This window comes from Drosophila grimshawi, unplaced genomic scaffold (assembly GCF_018153295.1).
Source record: "Drosophila grimshawi isolate 15287-2541.00 unplaced genomic scaffold, ASM1815329v1 contig_848, whole genome shotgun sequence".
NCBI lineage: Eukaryota > Metazoa > Arthropoda > Insecta > Diptera > Drosophilidae > Drosophila > Drosophila grimshawi.
In genome coordinates this window covers 11160012-11174597 of record NW_025063692.1, presented here as the reverse complement: position 1 = coordinate 11174597, position 14586 = coordinate 11160012, and the positions used below count along the sequence as shown (strand labels likewise).

Here is a 14586-nt window from a genome sequence, read left to right as displayed (position 1 = left end):
TATGGTCTATACGTATATAGCATAGCTACATGCACGGCTCTAGCGTAACCGCTTCTTACAGACTAACATTTAAAGACTTTCCATTGTTGTTGTTTGTTGTTGTTGTTGTTTATGCTTTTGTTGTTGGGGTTGTTGTTATTGTGGTTGTTGTTGTTGTTGTTGGTGTTGTTCCTGCTGTTGTTGTTATTAGTTTTGCTCCTTTTCGCAACATTATTCATTGGGGGGGGGAGTATAAAAAACATTTCCTAATTTTCGTTTATTTGCTGATTGGTGTTGTTGTTGTTGTTGTTTGTTGTTTGTTGTTTGTTGTTCTTTTTTTTGTTTGTTTAGGTTTGTTTATTATGCTTTGTTGAGTCGGCTGACAGCCGAAATGTTATATATATGTATTATTATGTATGCATAGTACATAGCTTTTTGTATAAAGTATATATATACACACACATTTATATACACATATATATATAGATATATATATATATATAGAGATATATATATATAGATATATATATATATATATGTATATATATATATAGCGTAGGTGTTATTAATTATGTTTTGCTTTTTCTTCTGGTTTCTGCCGTCTTCTCCTCCACCTCCTCCTTCTCCACCTCCGTCTTCTTCTCATATATGTATGTATATGCATGCCGCTCGCTCTCGCTCTCTCTCTCTCTCTCTTTCGCTCTTTCTCTCTCTCTCTGTTTCTGTTTCTTTCTCTCTTTTATTCTGTCACACACAAATGATATATGCCCCTATCATTTAAATTTTCATTTACTGTTCTCTCTTCTCTTTTCACGATTGTTTTTTATCTGTTCTTGTTTTTGTTTCTGTTTCTTTTATCTTTTATCTTTTTTTTGTTAAGTTTTGTTTAGTTTTAAATATCGTTTGGGCATATGAAAGACACCAAAATACGGCCTAATTATCGCCATTGTGATCGATATCCTGTTGTAGGTCCTTGAGCTTCTCCTCGCGCGGCTTGGCATTGCCAAAAATTGAGGCCGATTGTTTGGTTTCAGCCACCGCATTGATGGGCGCCGCAATGGTACGTGGCTTAAGCTGCAGTCGTGGCCGCTCCGTATCATCTGCAAACAACAATATCGATATGAAATTGATTAGCTTTAGCATCTGCTTTCGATTGGCATATGGATGGATGGATGGATGATTGGATGGTTGGAATGTTGGATAATTATTGAATTGTTTGTTACCGATAGCACCCATTGCAACGCCACCGCCGCTGGGTCGTTCCGGCTGCTGCGAGTGCTGCTGGTTGGGATTGTAGTGGGTACGCTCGCGGTCCCGATGCCGGCTGAAGTTGTTGTAGCGATCGCCGTCGCGCGACTGATTGCCATAGCTGCCCTCGCGCTGACCACGGTCACGATCCTGATTGCGTTCGAATCGTTCGTCATTATTGAAATTGCCGTAACGGCCGCGATTTGCCCGGGCGATCTGCAAAAATATTCCATATTGTGAATCATACATATATCATATATATATATATATGCGATAACTATATGTACATACATATGTGCGTATGTATATATTTTATTATATATATAAAGGTATATATATATATATATATAATATTATATGTTTATTTATTAGTAGGCATTATATGTGGCAAAGGACTTTTGTACGGCATAGTTTTAACTTTTGAATGGGGCATCATGCGGGCCCAGTGAAGCGTGCTACAAAATGCATTTCAAGTCAACTAAAACCTTAAATATCTAGATCATTACTTATATATACATGTATATATGTTGAAGTGGTGCATATGTAAATAAATATCGAACAATAATTGACGATAATCAAATAAACCGCTCCGGCATAAAAGAAACCCAAAGAAAAACAAACCCAAAAACAAAACAAAAAAATATTAAAAATCATATTTACAATAACAAAAGAATTTTAATTAAAGAAAGAGAAATGCAGTGGACACTCGAAGATATGTTGGGTGATTGTAGTTCGAAAATGATCTCGGTTTGTTTGTAAAACATTATATATTTAATATGTCTAATGATGACCAAAATTCGATGGGATTATCAACTGTGATTTGCTCGAAAGTGCTTCAAAATAGAATACAACAGAAATCAAAATCGAATTAAATGCAAGATCTCATCAGTTACGAGCGAATGCGAAAATAAACGAGATTAGGGGAAAATTTCAACATGAAACTGAAAATCGGCAAAAAGAAGTGTGGCAAATGAAGTTCGAAAGGCGTCTTAATATTAATCAAAGATGTGGCAGATGCTGGCCGCTTTAAGGGCACGCGAATTATTTGTTCTTTTCAGGTTTACTTTTTTTTCTTTTTGTTTTTCTTTTTTTGTCCATGCGAATTTGGCGAATTTGCAATCAACTACAGTTTTTTATTTGCTTTTTTTTTATATTTTCGATTTTGTTTTTTGGTACGAATTTTTTGGGGCACGAACTACAAAGATGCATCTACTACGTGTTGCTGAAGTTTTGTAGTAAGAGGTTGTTGCACTTGCGTGGCAGATAAAAATGCTTTACCATTGTATCCTCTATTCATGCCGGAGATGGCGACGCCACGACTTCTATCACTGTGACCACCATAATTATCATTGTACGAACCTCTACTATCGCCGCGATTACCAGAGCCGCCGCCGGCCTCGCGACCGCCGCCGGTGCCGGGACCGCCTCGGCTATACGATTGACTCGTGCCGCCCTGGCGGGGTGGTCCGCGCTTCTGGAAGCCATCGCGGTTGCCATCTCGGGTCATGCCGCCGCCGTTGCCACCACCGCCGCCAATGCCGCCGCCGCCAGGGCTAAAAACAAACAAAATGCACACATACACAATTAGAGAGAGAGAGAGATACAGAGAGCGAGTGAGAGAGAGAGTTATATTTACCGTTCATTTTTCCTACGATCAGCAATATCTATGCGGAGCGGGGCCGAAAGATCATCGAGTTTAATGCGACCATCGCACTCGAGTGCACGCTCCAAATTGTCGAGCGTCTCGAACTCCACGTAACAGAAGCCCTTGAACATGTCCGTGTCCCGATCCTTGACCAGGCGCACATTCTTCACTTCGAAATCGTTAAATATTTTCATAACATCGCCCTGGACGAGACCCTGCGGCAAGTTGCCCACGTACGCAATAAATGGCGGTTCCGTCGGCAATTGCTTCACATGCCGTTCGCCTCCAAATCCACCTCTAAAATAAGTCAAATAGAAATACGAAAATAACTAAATTAGTGGCCAAAATACAAACAACAACAATGCAGCATTCGCCGGCCCGGCTGTGATTTAAACGCACGTGTCTGCGAACCGGAGCCAAACGCACTCGACGCAAAAAAAAAATAGAGAAAAAAACACAAAACAAAAACAGTTGCCGCTCAAACAACAAGCACACATCAACAATAACAAAAGCGGAGCGGCGTCTTAAGCAGACAACAGTTGCAATAAAAACAACAAAAAAGCGCGCGCTTTTTAAATATTTGCGGCAAAAAAAAATAAATAAAAAATAGCACAGAAAAAAAAAGGAGCTGTGTGCAGAACTCCGCGTCGAGCCGCCCATTGGCAGCGCTGGCGCTGTTTTCATAGTTAATGATGCGCCAAAGGCAAATCGCATACCGCCGACGTCAGCGTCGCCAGCAACGTCGTCGGCGACAGCGCATCAAATTGCCCGAAAAAAAATAGCAAAGAAAAAGAAATATAGGAGAAAAAAAAACACGCACACTTGCAAACACACACACTCACAGTCACACGCACGTATGCATGCATGTACATTTTTAGGGTTTTGTGTGTTTGTGTTCCGCGCGTGTGTGTGTGTGTGTGAGTGTGTTTGTGTGTGCGTGTTGGTTGACTTTTGCTTAAACCGCGTGCATTATTTTACATTGGAGCACATTTCGAGTTGTTGTGGGACAGATGCTGCGATTGCACTTCCATCGATTTCACACATTTTCGTCGAGCTGACCCGCACAGTTATTAAATTATTTAATAATATTTACCTAGCGTGTTCATAACCACCTCTTCCAGCCATGTTTTATTTTTTTCAAATGAGCGAATTCGCTGCAATCCACAGACTGACTACCAAGTTTGTCGCCGTGTGCACGCTCTCCAGTGTGTACACACCAAATATTGGCGGCTCAAGGGAGTACACCCATCCACTGAAATTGTCATATACTAAATGCTAAGGGACTGTCAACATAAAAATGAATTAAAATTGCATAAATATTTCCGCATATGTCGAAATCAAAGACGAATCTCGTAGCCAACAATAAAACCCAGATGTAGCCATGAGCAACACTTACCAATTCGCCGAATGTGTACTTGGCATTAATCAACACTAAAGCCGCAGAATGACAACATCATAGGCCTATCGATTGTTTGCATTAAATGCGGATTTAAATAATACAAATTATGCAATACGATACGAATTTATTGATTCGATTTAAGCAATTAACGGAAATCATTTTATTTGCTGCGGTAGCCTTGCTGAAAAGCTGGCTGCACATTGACTATCGATAGATCGATGCGAATTCGCCGCCCGAGACACTCATTCAATGCTTCGTTGACCAACTCTGTTGGCCGCTAGCTAGCTTCTTCTTACGCCTTGTTTCGGCAGAATTGTACACGTTTTTTTTGCTGCAATTTCTTTTCAGTTTACGTTTTGCCACAAACATAATTTCCAAAATAAAAGTGGACAAGCAAAATGGCACTAACCTCGAGATACTACAACGAAAAATATCCGGAAATTGAAGATGTCGTCATGGTGAACGTGCTCTCAATAGCCGAAATGGGCGCTTACGTCCATTTGCTGGAGTACAACTGCATTGAGGGCATGATTTTGCTGTCGGAGTTGTCGCGTCGTCGCATACGTTCCATTAACAAATTGATACGTGTGGGCAAAACAGAACCGGTTGTTGTCATCCGTGTGGATAAGGAGAAGGGCTACATTGATCTATCCAAGCGTCGCGTTTCCCCCGAGGATGTCGAGAAGTGCACGGAGCGATTTGCTAAGGCGAAGGCAATCAACTCATTGTTGCGTCATGTTGCCGACATTTTGGGCTACGACAGCAGCGAGAAGTTGGAGGAACTCTACCAGAAGACCGCCTGGTATTTTGAAAAGAAATACAATAGCAAAACGGTTGCGTACGACATCTTTAAGCAATCGGTGACAGATCCGTCAGTGTTCGATGAATGCAACCTGGATGCGGAGACGAAGGAAGTGCTGCTGAGCAATATTAAACGCAAACTGGTCTCGCCCACGGTGAAAATACGCGCCGATATCGAGTGCTCGTGCTATGGCTACGAGGGCATCGATGCCGTCAAAGCGTCGCTCAGCAAAGGACTCGAGCTGAGCACCGAGGAACTGCCCATACGCATCAATCTGATAGCGCCGCCACTGTAAGTTCAATTCAAATTCAATTACATATAGATATATTTATATATGTATGCATACAGCTATGTGATGACCACATCCACCACAAAGAAGACAGATGGGCTAAAGGCTCTGGAGGTGGCCATTGAGAGTATACGCGCCAAGATTATCGAGTTCGAGGGCGAATTCAAAGTGATAATGGCACCCAAACTGGTTACGGCCATCGATGAGGCCGATTTGGCACGTCGCCTGGAGCGCGCCGAGGCAGAGAACGCTCAAGTGGCTGGCGATGATGATGAGGAGGATGCCGCCGATCAGGAGGGTATGCAGTTTGATCCCGAGAAGGAGTTCAATCACAAAAACGCCTCGCGTCCCACTGAAGATGACGACGACGAAGACGATGACGAAGAGTAGAAGCAACATCAGTTCACCCTCAGCCTACAGCAACAACAACAACAGCAACAACATCTAGCAATCAAAATGTACATTATACATGTATATGTATATAAATATATATATATTTATATATATTGTATACGCACACGGGGGAGGAGTGTGTGTGTGTGTGTATGTGTGTGTGTGTGAAGAAAGATAAAAACAATAGAACAGAGGAAAATCTTAAGTGACTAGTTAAATCAATCAATCAATCATTGGCGACAAAAACTGTAATAACGATGTCATTGAAGCATAATCCAATAATACATATTTAATAAAATTAAAAAGGAAATTGTTCAACAACCACAAAAAAAGAAAGAAAAAGAATCCTTATACTTGAATTTGCAATAGGCTCTGGCAAAAAACTGCTTATTTCTGGTATATTTGATAGGTGAGCAAGATCGAAGACACATATTAAATGAAATGGGACTGCATAGCTGAAAGTTGATTTATCCACAATTGTTCGAAAAGCTTTTCATTCAATTCCAATCCAAAAACAATACTCATTTTATTTAACCATTTCACTTTCGTACTTAATTACATAGTGTTAAGTCTCAATACTATCTCAAATTGTATAAATGAATATACATTTGTATATATATATATATACACTTAGATGTGTGTATATAATGTGTATAATTAATATTAGATGCGTGTGTATAAAGTTTACCCAATTCGGTTTTTCGTTGCTGCGGCTATTTTTCAATCCAGTGGCATTGTTTTATACAGATTGATATCAAGTTTCGAATTAATTAATTTTGTGTTAAACCAAAAACAAGAACACAAAGATATTAACGGATTGAGGTGAGTTTAAAGCTGAAAATTCTCGACGATCAATCGATCAATTAATTATTGCACAAGGCAATAGGTAAACAAAATATTGTATTTAAAATTGGTCTAAACAAATACTGTAAATTTTGTTAAAGTCGAGCATATTTCGAAAATTGCCTTGATATTGATACTGACATCGTTGTGGTGGTGGTCGTGATCGTGGTTGTGGTGGTGGTGTTGACTTCTCTTATTATTGCAAAATGATGGTTGATTTGATTGATCCCAGAGCAGTGACGGAGCAGCAGCAGTAGCAGCAACACGGAGCGTTCCAGCGTTCAGCTGAGCCCGCCACTGCCAGCGGCTGCATTGCGGCTGCTAAATAGCATTGAGCTGGCGATCGCCTTGTTGCCATTGCACAGTCTTAGTACAGTGAGCACATCGCTGCGCGGATAGCCCAATTCCATCAGGTCACTCACATCCTGTTCCGTAAAACGATCCAGCGGCTGTATAGCGTTCATATTATTTACATTAAAGCCAACATTGCCGGTACTGCCGGTGCCAGTGCCAGTGGTGGTGGTGGTGCTGCTGCTGCTGCCGCTGGTGCTGGCTTCACCGCTTTCACGTTTGCTCTGCTCAATTGCCTGGGCAATTGCCTGACGTTCGTTTTCCTCCGGATTCCGGGTGAGGCGGGCGCATGGCGGCAGCTCGCTCTCCGGTAAAAATGGCGTTGAGGTGCCTGTGGTGCCAATGATCAACAGATTTCGTTGCAAGTCAATAAGGCACTGCAATCAAAACGATATTCGTGTATAACAATTGCAAATTGTATAGCTACAAGAGTATTTCTAGATGAGATCTTTAGGATCATACACACCAGAGCAGTAAAGTGGGTGCGAGGACAATAACTTTCTGGATGCAATGCTTGTTTTTAATTTCATTTCGATTACAAACGTTGCTTTTAACATCGTCAATTTATTTATTTGATTTTCATCATTCTGGAAAATATTGTGTCATTTCTTTTGGCACCCTCTGATCCCCGAACTTTACTGGATATTCTGCTAGCTAACTTTGCACTAACTAAGCAGTTATTGATTCTGATGAAGTTTCCTTCGTTTACCCATTTTTTGTTCCTTGATCTTGGAGCCTACGCACAATTCTTCTCTCCTCACAACGACAACTGCAGTGATGTCATCGACTCATTTTGCTAACCAAATCAATCGATAAATACAAGTTTTCTTCATTTCATGCAACACGCAACTAGTTCTATTTATTTATTTTATTTTGAGCAAGAAATTACAAAGAAAATACACTAATTATTGTCTTCGCACCTATTTCTGTGTCCAGTTGTGTAAGTATATAATTCACTACTGGCTGATCTCAATCTCAGACAAGAGAATTTCATTATTATTATTATATTTGTGATTTTTTTTGACTCACCTGATGCCGCTTGAGCATGTCCAGGCCCAATAGCATGTCCATGGGCTGCTGGCCCAACACCGTAAAACTGGACGTTAAATAATCATTATCAATCTGCAGCTGGACCATGTGAACGCGTCCAAGAATGGGCTGTGTGCCAACACCCTTGGCAATGCCGTTCCAGCGGGTATCGAGAAGCCGATTCACATTGCATCGTTCCGCGCACTCCTTGCTCATGATGGTCGTCTGTGCACCAGAGTCGACGAACGCCTTCACAGGTGTCCCATTCACCTTGCAGTTGATGTAGCTGTATTAATGGCATCCAAATTGTGATCAATACGTATTTAACCTTTGATACCGAAGGTATATCATAGTATATTGGTTCTCCCTGCGCACTTTGACCCTAGAAATATGAAATGCCTTCCCCAATTTGTAAGCTTTTGGAAGTGGGTTACTGGTAACTCCCTTCAGAAATCGATAAAAAGAAAAATTGGATGGCTACGCGCACTCTGCCTCCCCAAACCGATACAGCTGTTACTGTAAATCGATAAAAACAATATATCTCACACATTTTGAAAGCTAGTCACCAAATTTGAAAGGTTTATTGCACGCCTCCAAAACCGATAAAAGCGCATATCTCTCAAAATTTAAGAGCTACAGTTACTAAACTTGGGAGGACGATAACTGGTAAACTCTTCTTCAAATGCAAATTTGGACAGTATTTCCTGGCTACACCCAACCTGTTCTTTGCTACCTGTTATTAGCTGGTTTTAGTTATGGTATCAAAGTATTTCGCCGTCGGTTACGCCCGACTTCAACGTTCTCTCTTGTTTACTACTGAATGTGACAAGATAATAATAAATACTTACAGCATTGTGACAGTGCCAAAGATTTCTGGATTGTATTCAATGGCTGCTGCCATATTGTCCTGAATGTTCTTCTCCCTGATCTGCTCGGCAATTAGTCGCTGAGTGGCCTCATTGAACGGATCCGCATTGAGCATACGCTGATGCTGCTCCTTGCGACGCTTCCGATCACTAATTTGCTCGCGGAGCACCTTTGCAAATGCCTCCGTATTGCCCGAGTCGAGGGCTTCGGCTAGTTTGGTATTGTATTGTCGGAGCCGCGCCAGCGTCTCTGGGCTAGCCAAGAACATTTGACGCACCAGCGCCGGATCATCGTCCCAGTTCACATTGAACTCATCTGTCAGTGGTATGTCGGCGAACGGTTGCTGCAGCTGTTCCAGATACTGCTGCAACTGCTGCTGCATATTAACCGAACCAGGCGTACCACTGCCACTGCCAGCGTTTTGTTGTGTTGACGGACTGCCGCTCGATGTGCTCGCACCGGGCACAGCGATGCTGCTAAAGTCCAGATGACTAATCGATGGATTGTTGCCACCTAAACCTGCGTTCAATTAAACAGTTAAATAACAACAGCAATTAAATAAATTCTATTTGTAATTAAAGATTTACTTATATCGGGCATAAAGTTCATTGTAGACATTCATTTAATCTATCTACAAGAAAAACAAGAACAAAGAATAGCAAAAAATGCATATTCATGCTACATGCAATATATGTATGACACCCACTTCAGGTACCACGTACAAAGTAAATAAAAAAATATATACATATATGTATATATAATTATAATAACGCAGAAAGCGACTGGAAATTAAAAGCGATGGCAATTTGCGTGCGCCTACGCTCAAAAACCAAACCAATATATATATTTATATATATATGCATCTGTGGAAACAATGAACAATTCGGACAATGCACACTGGCCACACTGGCACATGACCATTTCATAAATTCGAATAATTAAAAAGCAAATCGTAAATAAAATGAATTGAGAAATTGCCGTACACATTTTGAAGCTAATTGAGAACAATTGAAAAGCCTGTCATAGATCCTAAATACCCTCGGAGCAACTAACCGGAGTTAGTTAATCTGATGACATTGTGCTCCGATCTGACCCCAGACGAAGCGGCTAATGATGCTGATCAAGATCAACATGGTTACTCCATGGAGTAGAAAATTTGTCCCCTTCCGTTACGAGCTGCACGACAAAATCATAATACTCGCCACAAGGGTATACAACAGAATGGCTGCCTGTATATATATATATATATATATACCTGTATATATGTATATATATGTATATATATTTATACGTATTTTCTATATGTTAGCCTCTAGGCCAATCGCGCATGGGGTCATCACCTGAATCATGTGCAGCAGTGTGCATGGATACGATTACCTCTATGCTATGCGCATATCGATAACAGCTGAATTATCAAAATCAGATCAACATTTGCATATGCACATGCCTGTATATGTGTGTATGTAATTGTTTTTTGTGTGTGTGTGTGTTTCCATTTACTTTTTTATGTATTCTGCATAGCTTTGGAATGTGGAAAAAACACAGCAACACATTTTTCGTATACACGGAGACTGAGTAATATGCAAAGAAAGAAACAACATATTTTTATTTTTACTATGCAGCACACTTCTGTTTTTAATATTGCACACCGCTGGCCAGGAGCAGCGGCCTAGAGCGGGTGCAATGACCCACTTAGCAGTTAGCACGACGCGCGCATCTTGTAAACCAATGCGAGTGATGGATGGGCGGGCGGGCGTTAGTAGTAGGGGGTGTGCCTATCACTCACCTGTGCGATTGGAGGTTAAACGTCGACGCTCCAGCACAATGCAGTCGCTATCGCGCATACCGAAATCCTTCAGCGTCTGCTTGTCGTTGGTCAGCTCGCGGCCATTGAAGAGCACCATTATTAGGCTGACCTCGGCGCCAATTTCGTTGGCACATATTGTCTTTAGCACTTCTAGCTCCAAATCTTCGGCGACATCTATACAGAAAATCTTATCATCGGTGGTCGTCACGGTGATTTTCATCGCGGTGGCAGTTGCGGCAGCGTTAGCAGCGTCGGCGGCGGCGTTATTCTCTCAACAATTATCAATTACAGTGTTTTTCTTCTTTTTTTTTTTTTTGTTTTTTGTAGAACCCTTGCCGAGGGTACAATAAATTTGAATTAAAGTTGAAGTTGTGAGCACAGTGTATGGGTTCCCTGAGCAAAAAGAGTACTGCTTATTTTGCGGCTGTCGCAAAAACACACGTTTCCAGTACAGCGCAAATTAATAAATGCGTTTGAATTTTGTAGTTCGTCGTCGGTTTCTTCTTTTCACGTTTCTTTTGCGTTCATTCGTTTTTTTTTTTTTTTTGACTATGCTTTGTTGTTTTGACGGAACGCTGCCGCTAGATATGTGCTGCGATATATGCTAATGCATGCGATGATATTCTCTTCTCTTTTTCTCCTTCTGTGCAGGGACAGGTATACTGGCTAGTTAGCCAAAATGGTATGCAACATTCAATTTTAATCTAAAATCAAATACAAATAAATAAAACAAAATAAATACGCAACATGTTTTCCAGAGTCAACTTTCAGACTCTAATTAACCATAAGCCGATGCATCGATATACAATTTATATGGAATATTTTGACTTGCCAATACGAATAATGTAAATGCGCAATTTGACGTTGCTTTTAATGAGTACTTCATTTGTTTTTTTTTTTTCTTCTAACCTTTCAATTATAACGTTTTTCCCTGAAAAGTATTACATTTATATTCGATATTAGGCTAGTGCTAATATATTTATATGCAGCAATTTTGGTATTTATTTTTATTTGCTTTTATCGATATGCATATATCGATAAGCAGCTCTGAAACGCGAAATTTCTTGTATTATTTACGTATTTGGCGAAGCAAAATTGCGACGAGTGGTCTAGTTACGACCCCGTTATCCTTAACATTTGACGCATCGGTCATTTGCACTGTTTTAAACTGAAAGCGCCATGTCGACGCAGAATGTGGGAAACGAGGAAAACGCAGCCCCAAAGTCGAAACGACCTTCAGGTGAAAATTGTGTGCATTTTACATATAAGACGGACACCTACACTCAAGTAACAAGTTGTCGATTCAATTCGGCCCTGCTCAAGTGATATATGAGTGTGCGTGTGTGTTGTGTGTGTTATTGATAACAAATGAAAAAGTGACTAATACTAATAACTTTTAAAGCTGCCATTGAAAAAGCTTAACATTTTTTGATAATCTTGTAGTAAATCATTTTTCTAATATGCCCACAAAATATGTTACGTGTGGCATTTAACAACATGTTTACCTCTGTCTAAATGCTACTTATGCTTTTAAACAAAACTATTTAATTGTTTTGCATGTTTCACACACACACACACACACACTGCTTTATGTTTATGCCTTTTCGAACAAAAAAAAGAGTTGGTTTTCACTTGAAATGATGACGGAATTGCCAACAAGCCAATATGTACAAATGTGATCGATATTTTGGGGCGGAGAACCTTTGACACGCAGCCGCAGCTAAAGCCATGAATCACTTCTTAAACTACAATACAAAATAGGTTATTTATTCCCTTTTTGTTTGTGTTGAACAGATTCAGCGTTCAAGCAACAGCGCCTTCCCGCCTGGCAGCCCGTGTTGACAGCAAGAACAGTTCTCCCCACGTTCTTTGTGATCGGTGTGCTCTTCATTCCCATTGGGGTGGTCCTGCTGCATTTCTCCAATTCATCCAATGAGCTCATCATCGACTACACCAGGTGCATGCAGGTGGGCAATAATAAGACTTGTGCCGAGTTTTTGGAAGCCACAACGGGCGGACAGTGTTTGTGCAAGATTAACTTTAATCTAACTGAAGACTTTAATGCAAGTATCAAAATATGCAAGTGTTTGTAATAGGAATAACACGCATTTTGTTTGTTGTTTTACGCAGGGCGATGTTTACATGTACTATGGCCTGACCAATTACTATCAGAACCATCGACGCTATGTAAAATCACGGGATGACGAGCAGCTGTTGGGTCACCTGTCGCTAACGCCTAGCTCGGATTGCACCCCATTTGCCTACGCGGACAATGACAAACCCATAGCGCCATGTGGCGCCATTGCCAATTCCCTTTTCAATGGTAGTAGTATACATATATAAATTACACTCTTTGTTATTCATATTTGTGTGTTTATGATTGCAGACACACTCACACTGAGCCAAGGCAGCTCGGAAATTAAATTATTGAATACGGGCATTGCATGGCCATCGGATAAGCGCGTCAAGTTCCGTAATCCTGAAGGTAACTTAAGAGAAGCGCTAGCCGCATTTGAGAAGCCAATTTTCTGGCAGAAAAACCTAAGTGAACTGGATCCAACGAATGAGGAAAACAATGGCTTCCAGAACGAGGATCTAATCGTTTGGATGCGCACCGCTGCCCTGCCCAGTTTTCGGAAGCTATACCGTCGCTTGGATCAAACAAATAATAGCTTTTCACGTGGCCTCAAGGCCGGTGAATACACGTTGAATGTAGAGTACAGTGAGTACCATGTAGATAGATATGCATAGCAACAATATGTACAAATTGATGTTATTGTTTTAGAGTATCCCGTGGTCTCGTTTGATGGCACCAAACGCATGATTCTATCGACCACATCTGTGCTGGGCGGAAAGAATCCCTTCCTGGGCATTGCCTATATCGTTGTGGGTGGCATTTGTGTTACGCTTGGACTGGCGCTGCTCTTCATTCATCTGCGCTGCAGTCGTAGGTAGGTTGACGCTCTGACCGCTCCCACTTCCACTCCCGTTCCCCCATATTCGCATCATTATCGTTATCGTTGTCCAGTTTAGCAATCATTTGGTGCGCGATAAGTAAACATATCAGCGTCAGCTATGATTACAGAAAGCTTGTTCATTGTCAAATATATAACTAATGATTATACTTCATCTCTCTCTCACACACGTTCTCTCTCTCTCTCTCTCTCTCTCTCTCTCTCTCTCTCTCTCTCTCTCTCACACTCTTTCTTTTATGTCCTCTTTCTGGTACATACAGCAGCAACATGGAAATGATGAGCGTTAATCCACACACACAGTACTCCTAGAGAAAATGGAAATGGATTTAAATTGATAGTGTTTGCTCCTTTCTTTGTTTTTTTTTTGTGGAAAAGTTCTATCTGCGAATCGCGCTTGCACCATTAATTAGTTGTAATATCTTTTTAAGGCATAAATTATAATATGTATGTATTTATGTAACGCCTTGTATTAGAATACACAATTAGTTTCTATTAGCTTTGATAACATTGTACGACAGGCTGTTCACTGTTCTCTTATTATCATTTTGTAATTGTTTGCTTTATCTTATTTTCATTGCAATGTTTTTGCAACCAATTATATATGTGATGTTTGTTATCGTAACTTTTGAATCGTTTTATAATACACAGCTCATAAACAAAATCACAGACCAAATAGCAGAGTTCAATAATCAAAAGTTCGATTTGTGTGCCTGAGCCACTCCGCCTGCCAATAACAAATCAGTCTAGTATTGCAACCGCATTAGACTGGCGCTAAACAAAAAAAAAAATTATAAATGTGCATTGATATTTTACTAATAAACTGTGCAAATACGAATTGAGCTACACACAGAAAACGAAGCCGTTTATTTTTTGCAATCAAAATGGGTGGGGGGGCTGGACTAAGCTTCCAACTTGCATTCTTGCAGTAGCGCTGGACAATCGACATGTATCGATTGTGT

At 40.6% G+C, this 14586-nt stretch overlaps 4 protein-coding genes across 6 annotated transcripts; 2 read left to right on the top strand and 2 right to left on the bottom strand.

Annotated features, from left to right (window-relative positions):
• Positions 1–826: 826 nt before the first annotated feature.
• On the bottom strand, positions 827–4040 carry LOC6571660 (eukaryotic translation initiation factor 4H). The gene is given in 6 exon segments (XM_043216170.1): positions 827–1079; positions 1203–1434; positions 1436–1443; positions 2506–2780; positions 2864–3169; positions 3966–4040. Coding segments are annotated over 6 exon segments (1020 nt in total). The 5' UTR covers positions 3998–4040; the 3' UTR covers positions 827–912.
• A 554-nt stretch (positions 4041–4594) lies between these two features.
• LOC116806336 (eukaryotic translation initiation factor 2 subunit 1) lies at positions 4595–5823 on the top strand. Its single transcript, XM_043216169.1, has 2 exons — positions 4595–5364; positions 5422–5823. Exons 1-2 carry the CDS (start codon positions 4670–4672, stop codon positions 5750–5752), a joined length of 1026 nt encoding a protein of 341 aa, XP_043072104.1. The 5' UTR covers positions 4595–4669; the 3' UTR covers positions 5753–5823.
• Positions 5824–6256: 433 nt separating this feature from the next.
• On the bottom strand, positions 6257–11169 carry LOC116805620 (protein DDI1 homolog 2). Its single transcript, XM_032738644.1, has 4 exons — positions 10632–11169; positions 8827–9364; positions 7979–8264; positions 6257–7326 (listed from the first exon to the last, which is right to left on the bottom strand). Exons 1-4 carry the CDS (start codon positions 10870–10872, stop codon positions 6880–6882), a joined length of 1512 nt encoding a protein of 503 aa, XP_032594535.1. The 5' UTR covers positions 10873–11169; the 3' UTR covers positions 6257–6879.
• Positions 11170–11652: 483 nt separating this feature from the next.
• LOC6566071 (cell cycle control protein 50A) lies at positions 11653–14481 on the top strand. 3 transcript variants are annotated; one of them, XM_032738647.1, is made up of 6 exons: positions 11653–11892; positions 12447–12715; positions 12783–12975; positions 13039–13374; positions 13438–13603; positions 13888–14481. In XM_032738647.1, exons 1-6 carry the CDS (start codon positions 11832–11834, stop codon positions 13934–13936), a joined length of 1074 nt encoding a protein of 357 aa, XP_032594538.1. In that variant the 5' UTR covers positions 11653–11831; the 3' UTR covers positions 13937–14481. The 3 variants fall into 3 exon arrangements, with proteins under 3 accessions (XP_032594538.1, XP_032594539.1, XP_032594540.1); XM_032738648.2 differs by having other exon boundaries at positions 11735–11892; positions 13891–14481; XM_032738649.2 differs by having other exon boundaries at positions 11754–11892; positions 14276–14481.
• The last annotated feature ends 105 nt before the right edge of the window (positions 14482–14586 follow it).